Consider the following 25,497-nt stretch of genomic DNA (forward strand, 5'->3'; position numbering starts at 1 on the left):
GCCGCGGAGCAACTAGGCCCGTGAGCCACAGCTACTGAGCCTGCGCGTCTGGAGCCTGTGCTCCGCAACAAGAGAGGCCGCGATAGTGAGAGGCCCGCGCACCGCGATGAAGAGTGGCCCCCGCTTGCCACAACTAGAGAAAGCCCTCGCGCAGAAACGAAGACCCAACACAGCCAAAAGTGAATTAATTAATTAAAAATAAATAAATAAAAATAAAAATAAAATGATGTCATCAGGAATAGACAACAGTCCTAAATGTTTATACATTTATGGCAGAGCTTCCACATACATAAAGCAAAACCTGACAGAACTAAGAAGAGCAACAAATTCACAATCATAAGTCAGAGATTTTTAACTTTTCTCCCTCACACTCATTGAAAGGAAAAGCAAAAAAAAAAGTCAGTATGTCTATAGGATATTAGAACAGCATATTAACCAACTCAACCTAATTGATATTTAAAGACTGTCAACACTTTTATTGCACAAGACACATTCTTTGCAAGTGCACATGGTACGTTTACCCAAATAAACCATATGTCGGGCCATAAAGCCAGGCACAGTGTCTGGTACGTGGTCAGGGCTTAATGAATGTTTACTGAAATGTACTAAACTCAGCTGAATTGTTAAGCTTAAAAAAAACAGCGGTTTAATGGGAGTCTAGATTAGCTGGGATGGCTCATCTGTATTCCCCTGGGGATGTAAATGGACTGTTCTGTGTTCCATGAGTCAGGATGACCTATTCCAGGTATCATATCTTGTTCAACCTCTCTTGCCCCAGCCCTAGTCTCTGACCCCAGCACTGGGGAGATCCAAGTGTCAGATCTGCTGAATCCCGGCCGTGACCTTGACTCACACAAATATCATAAATTTTAGTTAATTTTAAACTCTGCCTACAGCTTAAGAGCTCAGGGCTAATAAAAGCCCTGGTGCCTAGTATTTCAGAATTTAGTAATGGCCTATGAAGATTAAATTACAAAATAATATCACCTCTATTTTCTGGGCATCAACTGCTGTGCCACGCACAGGAGTAAGTACTTTATGTATCTATTTATTATTCACGTAACTCTGAAATGTGGGTCATCTTTCCATTTTACAGATGGCATCTCATACGGACATGTATCAGAGAGGTTAAGTAAGCAGCTCAAGGTCACACAGCTTCAAGTGGAAAAACTGACATTCCAGCCCATGGAATGCCTGCTTCTAAAGCACCCTGGAAAGTGATCTGTGGGCCAGAAACAGATGGGAAACACACACATAGGTAGGGACTGGAATGAAAGCCACATCCTGGGGAAGACCCAGTCTGGCTCTTCTGAGCTACGCAAAATGGGGTCTCAGTTTCAGCATATGTTGTAAGGAATCTAAAAGCCTGAACTTTGCAACCGCAGAGAACTGGGATCAAACCCCAGCTCTGCACTTGGTAGCTGGGCAACCCTGGAGAGCTCTTTAAGCCTCTTTGAGTATCTGTTTTCTCTTCTACAAAATGAAAATAATGATACCAAGTCAAGTGGAATCGCAGAGGTGGCAGTCAGCCCAGAGACACAAGGGATGGTTACCTGACAAGCCTCCAGCTAAAAGAGCAGCCCATTCTCCCTGCAAGTATTAGCTCGTTATGCTTTTTTCTTTTTTGTCTAGTACGTCTAACTACCTGAAATGATGACGTGTTTGCTGACTTGTCAACAGTTTTCTCTATTAGAACAAAGCTACAAAAGGTCATGGACCTCATCCATCTTGTTTATTGCTAGGTTCCCCTGAGCCAGCAGTAGGTGTTCAGCAGGTTTCCAATAAATTCAATAAAGGACTGTTGTTATCCTTGTGATCATTGTTATTATCATCTTGGGCGTATGCATGGGTTGGCTGGAGGTTCAACAGAGCCATAACAACTTCTAAAAGGTCTGATTCTGCTCCAAAAAAATCTGTCACCAAGTATACTCAGATTCTGAAAATAAAAAGGCATGCTTTTGAATGGTCATTGCCTATTAGAATTTTTCACATTCTGATAAAATCTGGTAGACTGCTAAAATGTTCCATCTGACATCTAGAAAATCAAGTAGCGGGGCCTTCCCTGGTGGCTCAGTGGTTGAGAATCTGCCTGCCAATGCAGGGGACACGGGTTCGAGCCCTGGTCTGGGAAGATCCCACATGCCGCGGAGCAACTAGGCCCGTGAGCCACAACTACTGAGCCTGCGCGTCTGGAGTTTGTACTCCTCAACAAGAGAGGCTGCGACAGTGAGAGGCCCGTGCACCGCGATGAAGAGTGGCCCCCGCTCGCCGCAACTGGAGAAAGCCCTCGCACAGAAACAAAGACCCAACATAGTCAAAAACTAATTAATTAATTAATTAATTAATTTAAAAAAAGAAAAGAAAATCAAGTAGCTGATTCATATTACAAGTGGGCATCTCTTCTAATCTTAATAAAGTTTGGGATGGGAAGAGGTTTGTAAGAGGTGTGCCTAACTTCTCACTCTGCTTTTAAATGTCATACACGTTATCTATGATTTTGAAATGAAAAAGTGGCAAAGCAACGCTCAAGGCACTTGAGATCGAGTTTTGATCCTTACGGCTGTCACACAAAACAACACAGCCCGAACCCCAAGCTTCATGTGATGGCCAGCTGATGGAAATGTATGGTTTCTGAATTATAGGTGAGGAAAACAGACATACGGCTTCCAACTCCGGGAAATGTTCTAGAAACTGAGCCACGTAAGTCACGATGGACTGCTCGTCTGGTGTGTCAACCATGATGTCTGTTAAGAGAGACACAGGAGTTAGAAGGACACGCAAAACACGGTTTTTATTTTATTTATTTAAAACATTTTTAATTAAAAAATTGTTTTCCAGCTTTATTGAGGTATAATCGACAAATGAAAATTGTATATATTTAAGGCGTACAACATGATGGTTTGACATACATATACATTGTGAAATAATTCCCACAATCAAGTTAATTCACACATCCATCACCTCACAGAGTTACCTTTTTTGATTTTTGGGTTTTTTTGGTGTGCTGAGAAACCTCAAGATCTACTCTCTTAGCAAATTTCTAGTACACAATACAGTATTATTAGCTATAGTCACCATACTGTATGTTAGACTCCCCAGAACTTATTCATCTTATAACTGAAAGTTTGTACATTTCCCTACTTTTCCCACCCCACCCCCAACCCCCAGCCCCTGGTAACCACCATTATACTCTCTGGTTCTATGAGTTTGGCTTTTTTAGATTCCACGTATAAGTGAGATCATGTAGTATTTGTCTTTCTGTGCCTGGCTTACTTCACTCAGCATAATGTCCTCCAGGTTCATTCGTGTTGTGGTAAATGGCAGGATTTCTTTCTTTTTCATGGCTGAATAATATTCCATTGTACACACACACAGCATTTTCTTTATCTCTTCATCCACTGATGGACGTGTCGGGTGTTACCATGCTTTGCCTATTGTGAATAATGCTGCAGTGAACACTGGTGTGCAGATATTTCTTCAAGACTGCAATTTCATTTCCTTTGTTTTTGTTTTTTTGGGGGTTTTGGGGGGGCTTTTTTGTTTTTGGGGGGTTTTTGGCCATGCAGTGCAGCTTGTGGGATCTTAGTTCCCTGACCAGGGATCAAACTCAGGCCCACAGCAGTGAAAGCACTGAGTCTTAACCACTAGACTGCCAGGGAATTCCTGAGGTTGTTATTTTTTTGTTTGTTTTGTTTTTAAATTTCATTTCCTTTGGATATATATTCAGTAGAGGGTTTGCTGGATCACATAATTGTCTATTTTTAATTTTTTGAGGAACCTCCATACAGTTTTCCGTAAGAGCTGCACCATTACATTCCCACCAACAAGAACACGCGGTTTTTACATGGGATCTTGGGATGCTTGATGGCGGAGGATCCCACAGACCAGGGAGGTTTTTTCTCTTTATTGTACAGTTCAGCAAATCTAGGCCCAGAGAAGGGGAATGATTTGAGTGAAGCCTCACAAGCGGCTGATGAGCAGAGAAGCTGGAATGAAGAATCCAGCTCTCCTTGTGCCCAAGATTCTGTTATTCCCTAACTGCCTTAGTCCCTCCCTGCCGGCAGCCAGCTCGCTGCCCGCCCCATCAGCGAGTCTGTTGAGTTGGGACCCTCACACACTGCCAGAGGGAGCCCTAAATTAGCCTAATCCACATGGAAGGCGATTTGACAGAGATAACCAAATGCCCTATAAAGGTGTGTACTTTCTAGCTGTGTCATTCCGCTGCCGGGACCTGGTCCTGGAGGAAATAATCTGAGATGCACACTGAGCTTTAACCAATAAGATGTTCATTGCAGCGTTATATATAAACATGACTATTCTGAAACAACCTCGATGTCCACCAGTAGTAAAGAGCTAAGTAAATTTTGGTGCACCCACTAAATGGACCATTATGCAGCCAATAAAAATATGTAAGGAAGACCTCCTATCAGCATGCAAAATACTTATGTCACAATTATAACGTTAGGTTTAAAAAAAGTAAGATACAAAACCATACATACACTGAATGATCCCAATTAGGAAAAAAAATTGTAATTAGATGTAAGGAAAAATACTGGGAAAATGATCTCAGTGGCAGGAATACAGGAGACATAAAAATGACTTCATTAGATGTTTCTGTATTCTCCAGATTGGACGGCAGGTGTTACATACATGAAAAAAAAAAATTATTACGAAGAAAGAGAAAGAGAGAGAACCACATCTACCTTCTGGCTCCAGGAGCCTGGGGATGTGAAGGGCGTCGTGAGCGATGCTGAAAGCCTTCTCTAGATTTTCCCGCATGGAGTCTTCTAGCGCCAGCTTCATGTCGACCAGGCTGGGGTCGATGGCCTTGATCACTGCCAGGAAAGCCAGCCCGCTTCTCCAGCTGCCTGCAAAGTCCTGCACCGCCACGCCATACCTGAGGAAAAGCAGCAGCCTCAGTGCAGGTCAGTAAGCAGACTAGGGGATGCCTCGCTGGCCTCCGAGCGGGGCTGGGAGCTGCTGACCTGGGGAGGCCAAGATGCCCCAGGCCCTGAGGATCGGGATAGCTGCACTGAACCATCGGTATTTCCATTTCCAGACAAACAGGATAGGAAGGTGTACATCACACGAGGAGACATAATAGGACCTTGTGTTTCCCAATTCCCAGATATATATATTTTTATACACACATATATATAAAGGAGTCATTTTATACACTGTTCCTTTTATCAGTGATGTTCAAAATGCAGCAAACATAGACGTGTTGTGTAATAAAAATGGAGCCCGAAAGACCCAAGTTCACACTCCGGCTGCCCCTCTGTGCTTCCAGTGCTGTGGCCTTGAGTCACATACCTTCTAAGCCTCAAACTCATTTATAAAACAGGGCAGCTGTCACGGGCAAGTATTAGGTTGAATCCCCCAAAACGGCCACGTCATGTGGACGATCTAATGTGCAATGCAGATGGCACATGAAAGCCACTCACTAAGGGATAGCTAATGTCATGATTAATATAAATAAAATCATAATATTAAAAGTGACAAAGATAGATAATCCTGCCAGGCACTAATTTCCTTTGGACTCCATCCCTTGAGACCACATCCGCCCCCGTCAGTCTCTCAACTGTGATCCCTGAACTCTCTTGTAAAAAAATCCTGTTATTTAGAAATCATTTGAGATTCATAAGAAGTTGCAACAGCAGTACAAAGGGCCCCTGTAGACCCTTCACCCAGCTTCTTTCAACGGCAGCATCCTACGTTACCGGCGTGTGTTAGCAGAACCGGGACACCGACGTGGGTACGGGGCTATTAAAACCACAGCCCGAATTAGGATTTCATTGGCTTCAGTGTCACGGGGGTGGTGTAAGTGCCATGACATTTTGTCACAAGCACCCATTCCTGTGACCAGTGCCACAATGGTGGTACAGACTGTTCTACTCCCCGCAAAGGCCCTTCCTCTCTGTTATAGCCACCCTAACTCCTGGCAATGAGCTCACTTTTGGTTGATTTATTTTAAAATACCATTTACTGGTTGCTCACGTTAATCAATTCTATCACGCTTAACCCCTTAATCAAAACCCCAAAGATCCAACTTCTCTCTCATCTTTTATTTTTTGCTGCCATCTTTTATTTCCATACACCGGGGAGCCAGGATCCGCTGCTGAGCGCTTACTAAGTGCTGGTACTCTGCAAGCTGCGTTCACAGAGTTGCTTTCATTTAACCCTAACTCTCCCATAAGGGGGTGAATGGTAAGTCACCATCTTACAGATGCAGCTTAGAAAGGTAAGAGATTCACCAGGGTCTCCCCAGTCTGGAAGGGGTTAAACAGAAGGCCAGGAACTTGGTTTCAGTTCAGCTGTCTCAGTTTTGGACGGGCCACACCTGACTCTGATAGGTTGCAGCCTTTATTGTTACTCGTTTTTAAGTAGGTACAGACTCTGAAAGATACCCAGAAGCTTAATAATAAATGTGTCCATGTTATTAGGATCCAAGGGCCATCCCCACATTGGGATTTAATGTGTTGAAGGCCCCTGGGATTTCTATTCAAATTCTATCATCAGCTTTCTGCAAACCAAACATTGGGCGAGTACAGTTTTGTGTGCAGAAACAGAAACTGACAGAATTCCCTTTTCTGAGAGTCTATGTGAAGCACCGGGCACATAACTGAGTAAACGGTGATGCCCCTTTTCTTAGCCCTCCTCCCCCTGCCTGGCAGCAGCACGGGGTGCTGGGGAGCAGGGCGTGCGGCTTACTTCCTTGTTTTCCTCTGCACCCATGTCAACAGTGTCCTGATGGCCTTCCTCTGGTCTTTCACCGATATCACCGCACTCCTCTCTGCGGTGGGCGTGGGTGGGAAGCAGGAGTCTGAGTCTGTGCCCCCCGAGCCGGGTGACAGGCTGGAAGATGGAGAATTTCTGCTGAGGTTGCCGGTGAGTTCTTTAATCTGGAAGGAAAACGGCGTTTCAGACCCCGGAGGCAGACCCAGCACGGTCCCTCGTGGACCCCGGCTGGAGGGACCAGCTTGTGCAGAACTGGTTCTCCAGATCGGGAGAAACCCCTTCCTGAGGGTCGTGTGTCAGGTGTCAGGGCAGTACACATGATGGCCTGGCTGCTGCTTGTGGCTTGTGGTGCGTGCAATGATGCTTTGCAGGGAAAACCGTCTCTTCCAGGAGTCTCTTTAGCTCTGGCCAGAGGCTGCAGATGAGGTCTTGCTGACCTGACTCCACCTACCCCTACCCCGTCCTTTCATGGCCGTCGCTCCCAGAGTGCATCATGCTGTTTCAAGCCCCACCGCCTATGCTCACCCAGGTCCTGCTGCCTGGATGCCCCTCCCTTCCAACACGGAACTCCTGGCTACTCCAAATGTGCTCTTACCGTGGGGTGCCTGTGAGAAATGCAGAACCCCAGGCCCCGCCCCAGACCTACGACATCAGACTCTGCATTTCAATACCACCCCTATACCAGGTGATTGGTATGCACAATAAAGTCCGAGAGGCACTGGTCTAGCGAACTCCTCCTCATCCTTTAAAACCCTGCTCTGGTGTCACTTTATCCAGGAAGTTTTCCCCTCCCCGCTGCCCCCTCTGAGATAGCTGCCCCAGCTTGGAGCTTTTACAACACTCTGTGCACATGCTGATCATGGCCTGTGCCACAGAATTCTATAACATGGGACTCACTTGTCTGAGATACCAGAAAGTCATGAGAGTAAGACTTTGTGTGCTCAGACCCTGGCCCATGGGAGAAGCTCACTAGACATTTACCAAATAAATGAATGACGATCCAGAGTGGAGTTAAGGACTTTTTACACATTTCAGGACGTTTCCAGTCTATCAGGGAGTTGAAGAACAAACATCAATAACTGAAGCCTGTATATGACACTGTACAACTGACAAAGGGCTTTCCCACGTAGCATCTCTTGGTGCTCACCACATATTTGGACCACTGCTACCATTTCACAGATGTGGAAACTGAGGCTCAGAGGGAGCCTTTGGTTTTTTAAGTTCAGGGCTATTGTCTCCAAGCCTTGTTTGAGCTCATTCTTCTCTGAAATGTAAGCATGAGCCTCTGTGCAGATCACTTTTACGCTTGGGAGACCCATTAAGCAATGAGCCATGATTTTCTATTTCAAAAGAGGGGGATTTTAGAAGATAAAACATCAGCTCACTCCCTCCTACTCAGGGAAAAGAACTTGAGCACAGTTTGAAATATTCCCTTCATACTCCAGCCACAGACCCCGTCCTTGCTCTATAAAATCTGCATTTCCAGATAGGGGCTGAGGGTGCTAAGGATGGAAAAACAAGGTCTTTCCTGTCACACACACCTCTTCCTAGAGCTATCTTTGTACAGGCTCTTTAACCGTCTCTGATGAACACAAGTCATTTTAGGAAAGTAACTACCAAGTTCAATTTTTGGTTGGAAGTATTCCCCAGCTCTTGTGACACTTTAGAACAAAATTACTTTTCGAAGTAAATATTTAACCCTTCAAGTACCAAGAGGAGAACAGAGCTCACATCACTTTTAGAATCACAGGAATTCAAAATCTTTAGCAGCCAGGTTCTTCTCGTTCTTTCCCAGGAAACAGAAAAGTCGAAATCTGTTAGGAACGAAATCTCACTGTCTCCCTCCATCCAGCTCCACTCTTGTGTTGCTGGAGATCATTACCGTGTGTTACAGGAAAGAAATGATTTTACCTGGAAGAAGAGGATTATGTTCCAAATCAGCCCAAGAACCAAAGAGGGGTTGCCATCTGCTATTTCTGCCGCGTCGATGCTAACCAGTTTTACCTGGAGAGAAGCAATTTATAAGCTTAACGAGAGTGTCCAAATAGGATGCAACATGTTATTTTCCGATGCCGTCGTCGTGGGCCTGTTTGTCTTTCTCACCTGTGCCGTTCGGGGCTGCCCCAGGCCACCTCTCAGGGACCCCAACATGCAAAAGTGTATGTAAGTGTGTCTAATAAACACGTGCATAGTACTTAGCGTGCACAGACACTATTCTAAGCTCCTTACAAGGATTCATCCTCGCAACAACCCCACGTCACAGATTCTTCTATTATCTCTGTATTTCCGGTAAAGAAATTCCAGAGCAGTCAATGTAACGTGCCCAGGACACACAACTAGTAAGAAAGTCATCCTTTTCCAAGAACAGATGGTAAATGCCCAAGGTCGGTCCGTGTACTACACGAACACCACCAAACCTCCACATTTAACACGTCTTTGGACAAACACAGAGCACTGACATCGGCGATCAAGGACCACGACAGCTAAGACAATTATCCATTACTAATTAGAAATAGTGTGTGGGGATAAGGCTGCTACCCAGCGTTTCTGCATCTTTCTGCAACAAAATACCCTACTGACTGGTTCAAATGGGCATATTTGAGAAACCCTTAAGAGATTGGTTATTTATTTAACTCTGTTCTGACCACAGGATGCCTGCGGCACTGGTTTTCAAAGTGTGGTCCCTGGACCAGCGGCATCAGATCAGCATTGTCACCTGGGAACTCCTTAGAAACGCAAATTCTCCCCCAGACCAACTGCAGCAGAAACCCTGGGAGGGGTCGCAATCTGCATTTTTTTTTTTTTTAATGCTATTCTTGTCTGCTTACATTCTTTTTATGTATGTATGTATGTATGGCTGTGTTGGGTCTTCGTTTCTGTGCGAGAGCTTTCTCTAGTTGTGGCAAGCGGGGGCCACTCTTCATCGCGGTGCGCGGGCCTCTCACTATCGCGGCCTCTCGTTGCCGAGCACAGGCTCCAGACGCGCAGGCTCAGTAGTTGTGGCTCACGGGCCGAGTTGCTCCGCGGCATGTGGGATCTTCCCAGACCAGGGCTCGAACCCGCGTCCCCTGCATTGGCAGGCAGACTCTCAACCACTGCGCCACCAGGGAAGCCCCGCAATCTGCATTTTAACCAGAGCTCCAGGTGAATTCTGCTACACGCTTGGGTTTGAGGACCACCGCCCTAAGTCATCATTTTACGCCGCAAACAAAACCTGAGTATGTAGAGCAGGGGTCTGCAAACTTCTGTAAAGAGCCAGAGAGTAAATATTGAAGACTGCAGGCCACCTCCGCCTGTGTCACATTTTCCGCCTCTTCATTCTTTACCACCCTTTGCAAATGTAAACTCCATTCTTCAGGGGGAGGAGAGGAGAAATCAAGTAAGTCAAGGTAAACGTGTTCTTTTCTTTTTTTGGCTGTGTTGGGTCTTCGTTGCTGCACGCAGGCTTTCTCTAGTTGCCGCACACGGGCTTCTCATTGCGGTGCTTTCTCTTGTTGCGGAGCATGGGCTTTAGGCACACGGGCTTCAGTAGTTGCGAAGCATGGGCTCAGTAGTTGTGGCTCACGGGCTCTAGAGCGCAGGCTCAGTAGTTGTGGCGCACTGGCTTAGTTGCTCCGCGGCATGTGGGATCTTCCCGGACCAGGGCTTGAACCTGTGTCCCCTGCATTGGCAGGCGGATTCTTAACCACTGCGCCACCAGGGAAGTCCCAAGGTAAACTTTCAAATCCAAATTTGATTCATAAAATTCTGCTCAGGAGACTCGGGAAAGAAAACACGAAGAGAGCGTCTCACACAAATACTTCTTTCTCTCCTTCCTTTGGGGCTTTAAAAAAAGATGGGTCTCTGATTCTACCAGTTTATCAGGGGTTTCTGACCACACCCATCAGTCGGGCCTGGGCTTTCCTAATCACAGGTGAGAATCCTGAGGCCCTGGCTCAGGTGTGTTTTGCAGGTTGATGCCCAGAGAATAATCCAGAGAGCACAAGCTCACCACTGGCGGGTTAGAGGCTGAAGGAAGTTGTCAATATTGTGAACAACAAAGCCAATCAAATTCAGGCCCAATAGTCCGTCCATATTCATCATGGCCACACGTCCCATGGGATGAATCACCTGCGGTCTGTGGCTGATCGTGTACCCTGGACCTCTGCTCTGGCAGCTCCCTCCGTTTTTGTGGCTCACTGATTACATCCCAGCGCGGGGGAGTCACATCAAAGCACTTAGTCAAGGTGACAATCCTGGCCTTCGCTACCCCCTGGAGGAAGCCCAGCATGGCCTCTGAGCTGAGGTTCATGGAAAGTGTCCCAAAGTGAGAAATCACAGAGCTGCCTTGTAGGGATGTGGGGAATAGGATGGTGCACCCTCTTGGGACAGGGAGGGAAGCGGGGGAGGGGGGGTGGGGAGCAGCCGCCACCTTTGGATAATAAAGAGCTCTGCTGGCCACAGGGACTGGGGAGCCTGGCTGAGGGAAGGCGGGGGTTGTGGATATTCCCGAAGACCTTGCCTCGGGTGCCCAGCCACTGCTTGGTTCTCCCTGGCACAAACAGACGATGTAGCAGCCAGACATCAGTCAGAAGCTTCGGGGACAATGCCCTCCTCCACCTCTTCACACTAACTTGGTGGTTTTCGCCACACTGAGAATAAATGGACCAACTGGTTTCTGGGAATATTCCTTCTCCCCCTCTGGCTGGCACATCCATCGTGGGGCAGTGATAATGGTCATCATGGTAATGCCCTCCCCGGGGAGTGCTGACTTCTGCCCAGTGGTTTTCATGGGTTAGTTTAGTTAATGCTCATACTATACCCATTGCATAGATGAGGAAGCTGAGGCTCAGAGAGGTTGAACGACCTGCCGGAGGTCACAGAGCTGGTCCTGTGGGGCAGCGGGTCTCTGACACAGGAGTGAACACTATGTTCTGAGCCTCACAGTTTCGGGGGAGAGAGGGAGGGACAGAGGCTGGCCACACTGACAGCACCTGAATCCTGGGGCAAATGGGACCTGACTGCTGCCCCTCCAGCACCCGCTTGGCATTGATCACCCAGTTCTGGGCACTTTTTTGGCTCAGGAGAGCCACTGTGGCCCGTCCTCCCTCGAGCTGGGACAGTGGGACAGAAAGGGGCCAACAAGGGCGCAGGAGCGCTCTGTGGATTCTGGCAATGGGATAGAGACCGCAACCAAAATGCCTGTTTCCACCTGCCTCACTCACCGGTGCTCCCCTCCCCACGGGGCCATTCCCCTGTCTCACCTGCCGGCCACGGGAGCCAATGGGGCAAAGAGCAGACATAACACAACCACATTTGGCATATTTCCAGATTTTTAAATAAAAAATAAAGAAGAAGGGAGCTTTAATGTCCTTTTGTACCTCTAATGTTCTTTTGTACCATAAGGCAGCTACTTCAGTTGGGGAAACATTTAGGGGCGGATTATAGAAGGCCAGGCCTGCCACCGCTGAGCATGGGCTAGTCCTACCTGCAACGCCCCCCAGCAGGCTCCCGGGCCCTTCATTGTTTCGCTTCTGCAGGATCACTGCTCCTCCCTGGGCCCCTAGCAGTGATGAGCAGCCTGCTGTCCGCTGAGGCCTCTTCTTCGAGACTCTAAGCTCCTTGAAGCGGAGATGTGCTCCTAATGCAGCTTTATGTACCCAAGGCTGAGCACAGCCCGGGGCCCACAGAAGACACTTTGTAAATGCAGGGGGAGAGTTCTGCCTACAGTACAGACCCATCAACACGTGGCAGCTGGCAGAGCAGGAAATTACTTAGGGGTTCACAAGCTGGAAGGAAGAACAGTGAGTATCCCAGGCAGTGGTCCCAAGGCCCCACGTTATCGTAAAAACAACGCGCTTTGGAATTCAGGGGTGGACACTGCCCAGAAGGGCCACGCCTAACGCTCCCTTCCAGGAGCAGACGGTGGAGCGATGGAGCTGGGGGGAGGTAGCAAGAGCCACAGCTAACGAACGCAGCCCACGCCCTGTGCCCTGTGCCCGCACTTGGCTAAACCCCACCTGGACGGGCACATTCCATCCCCAACAACTCTCTGAAGTAGGTTTGGCTCTTATCACCTCTATGTAACAAGATGTGGAAATGGAGGCTCAAGGAGTCTACATCATTTTCCAGGAGTGGAAGCCGTGGCAGCGGTGCCCTGAACGTGCCGTCAGCACCGAGGCGGATGGCGAAACTGACTCTGCAGAGAGGCCAGCGTTTTCACGAAACGGGATGTGCTTTTTTAAAAGCAGCTTTATTGAGAGATACAATTCACATCCCATCCAATTCACCCATTTAAAATATACAATTCCATGGTTTTTTGGCATCACCGTAATTTTAGAGCATTTTCATCACCTCAAAAAGAAATCCTATACCCTTTAACTGTCACTTGTCTAATCCCCCAACCCATCTCAACCCTGAGCAACCACCCATCTCTTTTCTGACTTGAGAGATTTCCCTGCTGGCCGTTTCATAGGAATTGATTCATAGAAGAAGTGGTCCTTTTTGTCCGGCATCTTTAATAATGTTTTCAAGGTTCGTCCACACTGTAGCTTGTATCAGCACTTCATTCTTTTTCATGGCAGAATAATATTCCATTGCATGGATAGACCACATTTTGTTCATCCCTTTGTCCATGGATGGGCATCTGGGTTGTTCCCGCCTTTTGGCTATTATGAATGATGCTGATATGACCAGAGCTGTGCTTTTTGGCCGTCACCACCTGAACTCCCTCCTAGGTCTGGGGCTTTCCCCACAGTATGGGAGACAGAGTACACCTCCCTCTTCAAAAGCCAAAGGTGCTTTACTCTGCCCTTGGCAGCCAGGATATGGGTGGGGATCCAGACTTATCAGCCCAGGCCTTAGAATCTGAATGAGTGACACTGAGAGTTCCTTCCAGGGGCTGTGCTGGGGGCAGGGGGGCAGTGCAGTAAAAACCCCTCAGCTTGCCCGACACATTGGCATGTACAGTAGATCATCACAAAGTGCAATTTGTTTGGGGTTCCTGACGGTAAACAACAGGATCTGATCTGGGCTGATTTAAGCAGAAAAGGAATGTGTTGAAAGGATGCCAAGGAGTCACAGAATGACTTGGAAGACTGGGGAGTCAGGGCTGGGATGAAACCCAGGGCTGCTAAGTGCCAGCACCACTGTACGGCCCCTCCCCCTCCCAATGCAGGGACCCACGTGGTCGTTAATTGGTGAAACTTAATGAAAGGGGAACTTTGGAAATTTCATCCCTCTAGGGCCATTCCTTCCCAGTTTTGAAGGACATGAAGCAGAGTTCAAAACACAGAAAAGGCTAATTTAAGTCTAGAAAGTTATATCAAAGGGGACAGAATTATGTAATTTTCCCCCGGCTCATTTAACCCCCTTTTCCTCCTTGCTTCTCCCATATTCTGAGTTCTAAGAAAAAGTTTTACACCCTGGCATGCTCTTATCCCCCAAAATGAAAAAGAAATGTCAACTAAATTCTGAACATCTGAGAGCCTGATGGAGATGGAGGGGCGGGCAGGGAGCCAGGGACTGTATCTCTGGCTGATGGATTAGCTGCGTGAGTTCTGTTACATTTCAACTTAGTTTCATTCGACAATCTCAGCAGGGTCCCCTTTGCCCGCATCTCTTGTGACGAGCATTAAACTTCAAATTATGTCCTTTTTGTCACAGGGAAGTCTGTGTTAACAAGATGTGTTTCAAATACTTACATTGCTATCTTCCAAAAACTTAAGTGCTTTCGCTATGTTGTTCAACCGAAAAATACGATGGGATGAGGATTTGTACTCGTGCAGCTGTAACACAAACCAGAACAAAACAAGCAGTTAAGCCAAGACAGGCACTCAGTCCCCAGTGGTGCCGTTGGATGTGCTTGTCTTTTTCTTTACCTTTTTCACATTAGTCTCAAGAGAAGGTTGGGGCTCATAGCACAGCCCACATGGACCACATCCAAACCCGGGCACGGGGCCCCAGGACACACAACCGTAGCCTCAGGGGCCCCCGACGGTCACCTTATTTATGGTTCCTGGGACCAAACTCACTCGAGTTGGTGAAGGAGGGGAATCCAGGGGTTAAACAAGGGACAGATTTATCAAATTTTTCTCTCTGACCCAGCTCCTGGCTTTTGATACTCCTCCCTCCTCCAGAGACTGTCGGTGACATGTTCTTCTCACTGCACTGATGCTTTTTGTCAGGGCAGAAAGCGTCAGCCCGGAGTGTCACCCACAGCTGCTAAATCATCCGGTAAGCCCTCCCTGGCGGCCACAGATGTTTCTGTTTTCTGGCCAAGAGCTTTGTGGACATTTATCCCAGGTCAGAGAGAGAGACAGACAGACAGAGACAGAGAGAGAAACACAGACAGACAGAGAACAGAGAGACAGAGAAAGAGACAGACACAGAGAGACACAGAGAAACACAGAGAGACAGAGACAGACAGAGAGAGAGAGAGAGAGAGAGGTGTTTGCAGAAGCAAAAACTCTGATAATGCTAGTCGTACCCACTAGGAGCACCAGCAGAGGAAACTCATCCTGAAACTGAGGTTCATCCCTGCTCCTCCAGGTGGGTGCTTTACACTATAAGGCAAGCCAGTGGGTATCACTTCCACATGGTGTGAACTGCCAGGCAAGCTAATGGGTGTGGTCTTGGATGTTCTTGGCTGGGCTCCAGGATCAAAGACTCCCAACAGAGGCCCCGCAAGGACATGGTAGCTCCTGACCAGTGCCCTGGCAACAAAGTGGGAGCCTGGGCTGCTGGGAACACAGAATGAGGGGCTAGAACGCGCTTTTTCAGGAAGCCTATTAGAGACTATGCTGCCAGCCCATTGTGAGATGTGCAAAGAAACCAAATACAGTAAGTCCCCTGCATACAAACCTTCAAGTTATGAACTTTCAAAGATGCGAATGTGCGTTTGCATGTCCGATCACGTAAGTTAGTTCACGTGTCTGGCTTACATTGCCACGTGCGTGCATCCTCTACAAGTGGTTGTGCTTTTGTGTAGTTTACTGTACAGTACTGTATAGAGTACAGTAGTACAGTATCCTTATTTCAAGCCCAGGATGTCCAGAAGCAAGCCTAAAAGCAGTGGTATATAGCCGATTGTGTTAGATGGGTACCTAGGCTAACTTTGTGGGACTTATGAACAAATTGGACTTACACACACGCTCTCGGAACGGAACTCATTCATATGTAGGGGACTTACTGTACTCCTTTTACTGCAGTGGCTTTGCCCTTCATTAGAATTCATAAGATCACTTTGCACAGCCCCCTTGTGGCGGAGTGGGGAGGCTATTGGGAAAGCAAAGGCAAGGAAGGGGTGTGATAGGACTCCAGCCACATTAGATCTGAGAACAGAAGTAGGGGCTCTTGACTTTAAAGCTACAGTTAAGAACAAATCCAGATGGGCTTCCCTGGTGGCGCAGTGGTTAAGAATCTGCCTGCTAATGCAGGGGGACACGGTTCAGGTCCTGGTCCGGGAAGATGCCACATGTCGCGGAGCAACTGAGCCCATGCTCTGCAACAAGAGAAGCCATCGCAACGAGAAGCCCATGCACCACGCAGCAACGAAGACCCAACGCAGCCAAAACTAAAATAAATAAATTTATTTAAAAAAAAAAAAAAAAGAACGAATCCAGAGAGGTCCACACAGGCTGAGCTATACCCCATCGCGGCACTTTTGTATCAGCCACGCTGGGTCACTTGAGCCAAATCAAACACTGGACTCTAGAGCCGGTTTCTCAAAATTGACACCACTGGTATTCTGACCAGATCATTGTGACCCCTCAAGGAACCTGGGGCAGTGCCTGGGGACATTTTTGGTTGTCACACCTGGGGGTACTACTGGCATCCAGTGGATAGAGACCCGAGGATGCTTGCTGTTACACATCCTGCAATGCCCAGGTCAGTGCCCCCATGACAAAGAACTACCCCAGCCGAAATGCCAACAGTGTAGAAGCTGTTAAACCCTGCTCTGTGAATTGTGGAGAGAGGACCGACCTATATACAGCAGATACAGGCAACATGGAGCTGGTGAAGATCCAAAGTGGAAGGAACCCCAAGATAAGTTGGTTCAATTCAATTTTGGTCATACTCACAAGAAGGTTCTAGAATTCTGTGTATCTAGTTTTAGCCTCGGGGTGGATTATAGATTTTGGCTGATAAGATGCCTTTCTTCTCCATCTTCCTGACTCTTAGCTCTCATTCTAGGTAATTTCATGGCTGGCCAGCTAAACTGTCATGATTCAGTCATGATCCTTAGCTTTGGACTCACAGAAAACATGGGGCATTTATTTATTTACTTGCAAAAGTATATTTGCTTAGTTACACATGATTATATCAGTCTTAGTCACCGAGAAAGGAATGTCACCCTCCCAGGTTTCCCGTCATAGGATTTATGGATGGCCAGGTATATGTACATACTCATAGATCTGTACGGAAAAGAACCCTTTGGCAATGTTTTCCTTTGCATTTTAACTTCTTCCTAACCCTTCTGGAGCATACGTACCAGATTTCGCCCAGACAGGACTTCTAACAAAGCCATTAGGATTTTGCCATCTTGTATATCAACGAATAAATCTTTAACTTCTAGAGGCGGGTTGCACTGTGGAAGAGGGGGAAAGAAAGTAGCCGATTAGTGATCTGTGTAAGCCACAAGACAATTTCAGAACTGCAGGTTTCACTGGAGAAAAAACTTCCGGACATCCAGATGTGCCTACAGGCAGCAGGGCCCATCCAAGGAGGTAGCGATCCCCTCTCCCTGGAGGTGGCCCGTGGGCAGTGGGTGTGCTGGGGAGCTGTGGAGGAGGATCTGGGTGGAGAAAGTCAGAAGCCCCCTGCTTTCCTCTCTGACCTGGGGAGGTCTGAGGGACCTGTGTTGTGTCCACCAAGAGTTTGGCTGGGTGTGGCCTGGGGTCCGCGGGGCCGGCTGGAACTTGTTGGGCAGATGTCCCAGCACAGCGATTTCCAAACTGTGCTTCCCAGAACAGAGCTTCAGCAGAGCACTTCAGGGAGGCCTATGGGGGCGGGGGGGGGGGTCCCAGAGGAGGCTGATTCACGGCACTCCCTTCGATAGCTCTTACTGGCCTTTACTTAGGGTTCCAGGAAGACTTTGCTTAAAGAAAGATTTCTGTTGAGTAAAACAAGCTTGATAAAATCTCCTTTAATGCAGGATGGTTAGGATTTATTGAATCTTGGGGGACAGGGTCCAGGAACCTGCATTTTTAATTAACCCCCCGGCATAAATTCTATTTACTTTCTGGTATTGGGGCATTTGGAAGCATTAGAACACTTACTGCTCTTGGGGACAATGAAGGGGGGTGTTCCCACAAGAGACCGGATTAATTGGGGGACAGGAATGGCGGCTGTCACCAGTCAGAGAGCCAGGGAAATCTTGGAGCTGTGGCCCAGGCACCCTTTCCTCCGGGAAGCCCTCCTCTCCGGGAAGGCCTCCTCCCCGTGAAAGCCTCGGAGGGCCCATGTTTTCTTTTTTTATTCGGGAAGGTGGCATTTCCTTACCTCTTATACGAGCCCCCTGACTCCCAGTTAGTCAAAATACCGGGCAATTCCACCCACAGGTGCACAGAAAAGGGCTTTGCTTCAAGGGCAACAGCAACTTTGAACCCAAAGGCAAATTATTTTCTTTGCAAACTCCCCGCTGCTCTGCAGGAACATTCCACACGGAGCATGACGGTATCAGGTTACCAAGACTCTTATGGAAATGTTATTCCTGTTAACGTGGGGCAGAAACGCAAGACCTGAACAAAACAGCCCCTGATAGATGAACTCACAAAATTTCCAGTTAGCAGCCCCGACCGTGGCCGAACCTTGCTTTTGAGCTGAACCTGGAGAATAATTTCCATTGACAGTGTCTGTAAGAGCCTCAGCCCAGCAGCAGCGAGCGGGGCCTTGGCCGGCATCCATCTGCAAGATGGCAGGAGGAGAAATTGAACCCACTCCAGTGAAAACACTCCTCGGGGCCCCAGACGTTCCATGGGCTTCATGAGATTGGTATGGCCGAGTAAACAGCACCGCCAGGGGTTTCTTCATGATCTAACTCCTTGGGTAAATTAAGGAATTTTTCCAGAAGCCAGAGACCCCGTAAATATTTCTGACAGCCTTCAAATTGCAGTTAAGCCCACTTCCCCAAGGAGTTCCTGGGTTTCCTTTACATGAAAAGTTGTTCTTGAAAGTCTCAAGGTTGGAAACATGGCTGTGAATTTTGCCCTGTTTATTACGAATCAGCTTTAGGTGCTATCTGATTTATCTGTAGAGTGGGTGCTACCCACCTGCCCCGAAAAAGGAAGCAGAAGCATGGCAACGGAGAAAATTCTGGATACGATCAATGCTAACAGAGGTTCGTTTGGGGGGGGTGGGGTGAGTGAGTGTGAGGGTATTTGCTCTATTACCTTCTGTACTTTTCTGTATTTATTTTTTAATTAAAAGAAAGAAAGAAAGAAATACACTATGGCTAAACTCCGTCCGCCGGGAGGAATTTCCAGCTACCCTGATACACATCAGGCATTAATTTAGGAGTTCAGTGAACTCAGATTTGGGGAACGGTTTTCCTTTTTTTCCAAAAATAACACTTCACTGTGTGAGCACTGCCGAAAATGCACCAATAGTCAAAACAACTGGCAAGTGATTTATAATGCTTCATCCATGATATAGAGAGACTTTGCCCTGAAGAGTTCAGAAGCCTCCTTGGTCAAGCGTAACCCGTTCTACAGGTGGGGAACAGAAGTGTGGGTGGTCAAGCGTCTGCTCGGGAAATATTAGAGGCCTAAAGTTTACGCTACGTGAATTAAAATTTCGGTCAAGAGCTCCACTTCCTAAAAAACCACATTTATTTTCTCTGCTTTCTAATCATTTCAGTGATTTCCTCCAAGAACCTTTCTTTGGGGTTAACTCTAAGGGCAGTTAACGTTACTCTTGTGCCTTTTAAGAGGAGAGGAGAGAAGAAAATATAGGTACTAAACTCACGGAAGTAGGATACTTGAATACCACCAGCTTTGAGAGACATGAGACTACTGGCTGGGTCTATTTGGAGAACCAGATAGTGGAATTTAAGAAGACGTGAAGTGAGTAAAATGAATCCTGATAAACCAGCTTTCTTATACTAAGAAAAATCGTCTCTCCTCCCCCAGCCCCGGGCAATTTAGAATGTTCTCTGTCGGGGGGCTAACCTAGTGGTGAGGAGGGTTTGGATTTCTCCTCCTCCGAGCTGTTTATTTATCCATTTCACATCCCGCCCCTTCTCTGCTGTTCATCCTTGTGTCCGGTTCAGCTGCTTTTGTTTTTAGGGTTTGTGTGCCTGAGAAGCCGGCAGACAAAATGCGGTTCGATGTTGCTTGGCCAGAGTATGTTAGCAAAAAAAGAAAAAGTGGAGAAGAGGGGTCACGAAGTGGAATATGCAGGAGAAGCCACAGGAAGAGCTTTCTTCTCGGTCGTGGGATTGCAGAGAAGCGATTCAATATCTCCAGGCTTCTGTTTCCTCATTCGTAACAGGATGGGGTGCGGGGTAAGGAGGGTTGTCTTGAGGATTAAAGGAGATGTGTGCTCGATGCACTCAAACAAGCAGATAATACTGTTGACCAGTAGCAGCATTACGTGATGAACCAGGGAATCTGGCTTGGTTAAAAAGTGAGAGGAGTTTTTGCTTGAATCCACCCGAATACCTATAAATGGGTCTTCACGAGAGCCTCCCCGACCACCCCAGACTAGAGGTCGAGATCCCCCCAGCCCCATGTTTGGGTTGTTCAACAGTGAATGTTTCCTGACTTGTGCTCAGCGATTCCTATTTAAAGATGGACCCTCTCCTTCCCCAGCTAGACTGATAACCTCAGGAGGCCAGAACCCCATGTCTTACTTACCTTCATGTTCCCAGCACTGAGCTTGACGCTTGGCAATGAGAATGCACTCAACAGATGTTTAAATGAATGAATGAAAAACAACAACACAACAAAAACACAGAGTACCCTCACCACCGCTCTACTGAACTGTGCACTCAGTTATGGAGGAATCCATCACTTAACGACAAGCCGAGCGCCCTGCTTACCTTCTCCAGATGGAGATTTATCCATCGAGTAAAAGTCCGCTTCTGCACATTCTCCCTCTCAACTGAAAACAAAGAAGTGCCATTAGCTGGGTGCAAAGAAATACATGCAAAATCCCACCCTCCTCTTCCCAAGGGGAGAGTCTACGGAATCTCTGTAGGCTGGGGAGCCCCGGAGGTCCCATATAGGGATGGAGACCTTCCCAGAAGGAGGCTGGCAAGGGGCTGGGGAGCACCTAGAATCCATTTTCTCCAGCCCAACCCTGAGCATCTTAAATAGATTAAAGACCCACGAATTCAGACACACAGAACAAAATCTTATGCACAAGCTAACATGAGCATTTGGGCATTTGACTCTCCAGCATAAGGAGCACTGGTGGGAAGATACAAATTTAAAGCACGAGGCGATGGTGCCACACACCTGCCTGGCGGTAGTGACGGGTCAGAGGCGCTGGGATGGAGGAAAGGAGGGGAGGTCAGTGATTAGGAATTGGGAGGGGGCTCGGGAATGTGTGGTGGAAAGAACTTGACAGTCCTGGCTTGGACTTTTAGCCTGGTCACCTCCCAGCTTTATGTCCTTGGGCCAGTCGCCTATCCCCATATCTGATCTTGCCCATGAAGGTACATGGGTGACAGCCCGCTTCCAGGCTGCCGTAAGACTGACCTGCGATCCTGCAGGTCAAGCTCAACAGGGTTCCTGGCACAATAGCTGCTCATTTTTTTTCTTCTTTGTAGCAATTATTTTTAGAGCCAGGGAATACTTTGTGCCCCTCAGGAGGGGAGAGCTCTGCAGAGCCCCGGTGAGCAGGGAGGACGCCAACCAGACACAGACCCCTTCTCCCACAGGACAGACTTTCCCAAACAGGTTTCTTAGGAGGAAAGGTCTTTCCTTTTCAAGAGTTATTGCCATCTATCTACCCAGCACTAATTGTGTCCTGGACACTTTGTTTCCAATCATCTTTAATCCTGACAATACCACCTGAGAAGTAGAAACTAGTATTCTATAGATGAACAAAATGGGGCTCAGAGAGGTACCCTGACTTGCCCCGGACATCAGTTGGAGAGAGACAGAGCTGAGCATCTGTCTGACTGCCCCTCATCAGCCAGCACCCTGGAAATGGAAGGCTTGGGTTTGAATTCCATCTCTTCCAAAAATTACGACAAAGGCATCTGCAGTAGTAATGATAATGATTTAAAAAATATTTACCGAACACCAGCTATGCGGCAGGTACCCATCTAAGCACTTTACATGCATTCACTGATTTAATCCTTCTTACAACCCTCGCAGGGAGGGACCTTCAAGATGGGAAAACTGGGGCACTTGCCCAGGGTCACGCAATTAGTAAGGGTATTGTTCCTATGTTACAGATGAGGAAACTGAGGATCAAAGAGCTAACAAGCCACAAAATTAGGACTTGGAACTAGAGTCTATGCTTTTCCCATTCGCTCCTGGGCTCTGTGGCATCAGCTGGCTTGGCGCCCGGGGACCCGGAGGGAGTTTCCGTGATAGGCGGTGGTGCCAGTGCCTGGGTCTGGGCGCCCCGGGGACCATGGTAGCAGCCCCTGTAGCTCAAGATGCTACGCCTCTCAGGAAGCTTCCTGGAAATGTCGGAGCCAGAGGACTGCTAAATTACTAAGTTCTGGATTTCAACATATTGGAAGAACATATCACATATGCTTAAAACCATTTCATATTTCTTTAGCAATAAGAAAATGAGAGGCAATTTATCTCTTGGTGGAGAAAAAAAGGCTACAGTTTTCTCTAGCGACTGTGGTTCTTTTTTTCCTCCCAGCCTCATTATTAGGTAGATAGTGGTGTCCATAAATCAAATTTTAATATTGTGCCTTTCAATCTTTTTAATTGAAGAGCCAGCAGACAGTAATTATGCACATAACTGTTTCTCTCTCATTTTCCTCTTTTTCTGTCAGGGAAGGTCACTGGCTAGTAGGCATAAGGATGAAAGAGCTCATTCTAGTGAACTGTGTTTCGTGGGAGGCAGGAGGAGGGAGAAAGGAAAAGAAGCTGATGGAAACGAGGCCAGGAGGGGGGCATGTGCTGAGGGCCATGAGTTACAGAGTTCCAGAACTTCCCAGAAGATGGGAGAGACCTTTCTGCCTCTGCAGCTTTTTCCATAGTGTGGGTCTTCCCATAGTTTAGTGTCTGTCCTGCTGTTGATGGACATGGGCTATTTCTGGTTTTTTACTGTGTGGAGCAGTGCGGTAGCCAGCACCCTGGCGCAGGCAACCTGGCCTGTGAGTCTCTGTGCACAAACGTGTGACTACAGTTCTTACGCCTGACGACTAAAAGCGGAACTGCTGGGTCTTGGTAGTGGGCACATCTGAAAATTTAATAGCTACTTCCAGACTGCCCTCCCAAAAGGCTGCCCCAGTTTATACCTTCACCCCCACCTGTCTTTAAACAAGTTTATGGGGATTGTAAAGTATTTACACACACATTCAAACACTCAGGCTGGTTTCTCCATATGGCTTCAGAGAGAGCAAAGTCTGTCTCCTGAAACAAAAGTGCATTCAGTGAAAGCCTAAGAGAACCAGGCGTAGGCTGTTAGTTTAACTGTGCGGAAGGGTGCAAATGAGGAAGTGGGTGTAAATGAGGAAGTGGGTGTCTGTTAGTCTACATATGCCTCATCTATCTGCCCACTGAGCCACCTATCTGTCCATCCACTCACCCATCCACCCACCCATTAGTCCATCCATCCATCCATCCATCCACCCACTCATTAGTCCATCCATCCATCCATCCACCCACCCACCCACCCACCCACCCATTAGTCCATCCATCCATCCATCCATCCACCCACTCATTAGTCCATCCATCCATCCATCCACCCACCCATTAGTCCATCCATCCATCCATCCATCCACCCACTCATTAGTCCATCCATCCATCCATCCATCCACCCACCCACCCACCCACCCACCCATTAGTCCATCCATCCATCCATCCATCCACCCACTCATTAGTCCATCCATCCATCCATCCATCCATCCATCCATCCATCCATTCATCCATTCAGCCAGCCTTCCAGCTGATACTTATTCAATGATTACTACTTGCTAGGAACTATGCCCAGCCCTGTGGGCAAAATCAGAGATGAAGAATTAAGCATTCATGGAATCTTGCACTCCAAGAATTCACAGCCAAGTAGAAGAGAGAAAACACGGATGCCGCAAGGCACATAAACAAGGAGAAATGAATTAGAAATTTCAAGAGCTGATGGGATGGGAGGAGGTGATTTCGATTTCAGACTCCACAGGGGACTCCTCTGGGGGCCCTAAGATGATCCCCCCATAGAATTGGGACACGGAGGGATCCTGAAAGGCAAAGACAGCATTTTAGCCCTGCCCTGATCCACAGCCAACCTCTGGGTGGCTTCACTTCCATTCCAGCCAAGGCCAGTGGGTGAATCCGGGTACAAATCAGCTTCAAGAGCACAGTGGAGCCATAGGAGGGCAAGGTGATGACTGAAGACACCAGGGGACTGTGAGACTAGGTCACAAATAGCAGATGAGTCCCAAACAGAAATAGGGTATGGAGACCATACTTTCTGTTCCTGAAACTAGGACATGCCGCTCAATACACAGGAGAGAGAATGCGAGAATTTAGCCTGCCCCAGAAGGCCCACCTGGGAGCCACACACCATTAGACCATTAGCTGACCTTGGTCAAGGTCAGAACTTTCAAAATACCTTTGCCTCAGTCTCCCCTCTGCAGGATGGGGATAACCGTCCCTCCCTCCCAGGAATGCTGTGAAGATCGAAAGGGATCCACCAGAAAGGCATTCGCAACAGCTGTTCCAGAAGGGCCACCTTTCCCCCAGCCCCACGGCACACCGCATGCCCTTGGGGTATTTTATCTGGTGTCTCCACACAAAGGTCGGCTGGCCGCCCTTTCCGGGCCTTCTGCATTTCCAAACACCCACCCCCATCCCGCAGGCCTTTTCTACTTCTGGCCCTGCCAAGACTATAAACTTTATATAGTTTCCATAAACCCAACGGCCCCTTTTGTCCATGGCACCTATCACGTTGTAAAGGTGTAGGAAACCATTTCTCAGGAAGGGTCTGGCCTTCTTGCAGAGTGTTTGTGGGGCCTGGTGTGGGTTTACTGGGCAACACGGAATAATAACAGCGCTGTAAAATCGCCATCCCAGCTCTGCCTGGCCGGCCGGGGTGCTCGAGCACCAGGGGGGGTGGAGGAGGAGGGGCTGCCAGGCCCGGGACTCCAAGGACTCGCACAGAAGGGGGGGCCCAGCCTTCTGGCTCAACTCCACCATCCCAAATTCCAAGGCATGACTTCGGCGCCGGCTTTGCCTGGAACAGGCAATTTGAAAACAGGAGGTGTGACATTCCTTCCTTCTCAATGGCAGGCTCAGGGGGTTGGAAGCCACAGAAAAAGGAATACTAGCTCTGGGAGTTAAAATAGACTCATTTACCTTTGTGGCTGTCTTTCCGTAGGTCCACATTGCCCTCAAACCTACTTCCTATATCATATTTCCTCTATAACAGTCTGCTCTTCCCCGCCCCTGGGAAAGCCTTGATGGCTTTATCTGTTGATGAAAATAATATGCTCATCATAAAAAATTAAAATATAGAAAAGCATAGAGAGGGAATTCCCTGGCAGTCCAGTGGTTAGGACTTGGCACTTTCACTGCTGTAGACCCAGGTTTGATCACTGGCTGGGAAACTAAGATCCCGCAAGCTGCCCGGGGGGCGTGGGGGGGGGGG

General features: G+C 47.9%; 1 protein-coding gene across 5 annotated transcripts in view; it reads right to left on the reverse strand.

The window, feature by feature from the left end:
* Positions 1 to 25,497, reverse strand: part of CLMN (calmin) — a 114,325-nt gene that overhangs the window by 15,942 nt on the left and 72,886 nt on the right. For all 5 annotated transcript variants that reach the window (XM_061181212.1, XM_061181211.1, XM_061181210.1 and 2 more), the window contains 7 exons: positions 20,759 to 20,820; positions 17,210 to 17,305; positions 14,421 to 14,504; positions 8,650 to 8,742; positions 6,712 to 6,902; positions 4,704 to 4,897; positions 2,662 to 2,744 (listed from right to left, as the gene is read on the reverse strand). In XM_061181212.1, coding sequence (XP_061037195.1) covers positions 2,662 to 2,744; positions 4,704 to 4,897; positions 6,712 to 6,902; positions 8,650 to 8,742; positions 14,421 to 14,504; positions 17,210 to 17,305; positions 20,759 to 20,820 — 803 coding nt within the window. The remainder of the gene's footprint in view (positions 1 to 2,661; positions 2,745 to 4,703; positions 4,898 to 6,711; positions 6,903 to 8,649; positions 8,743 to 14,420; positions 14,505 to 17,209; positions 17,306 to 20,758; positions 20,821 to 25,497) is intronic.

Source organism: Eubalaena glacialis, chromosome 2, assembly GCF_028564815.1.
Source record: "Eubalaena glacialis isolate mEubGla1 chromosome 2, mEubGla1.1.hap2.+ XY, whole genome shotgun sequence".
NCBI lineage: Eukaryota > Metazoa > Chordata > Mammalia > Artiodactyla > Balaenidae > Eubalaena > Eubalaena glacialis.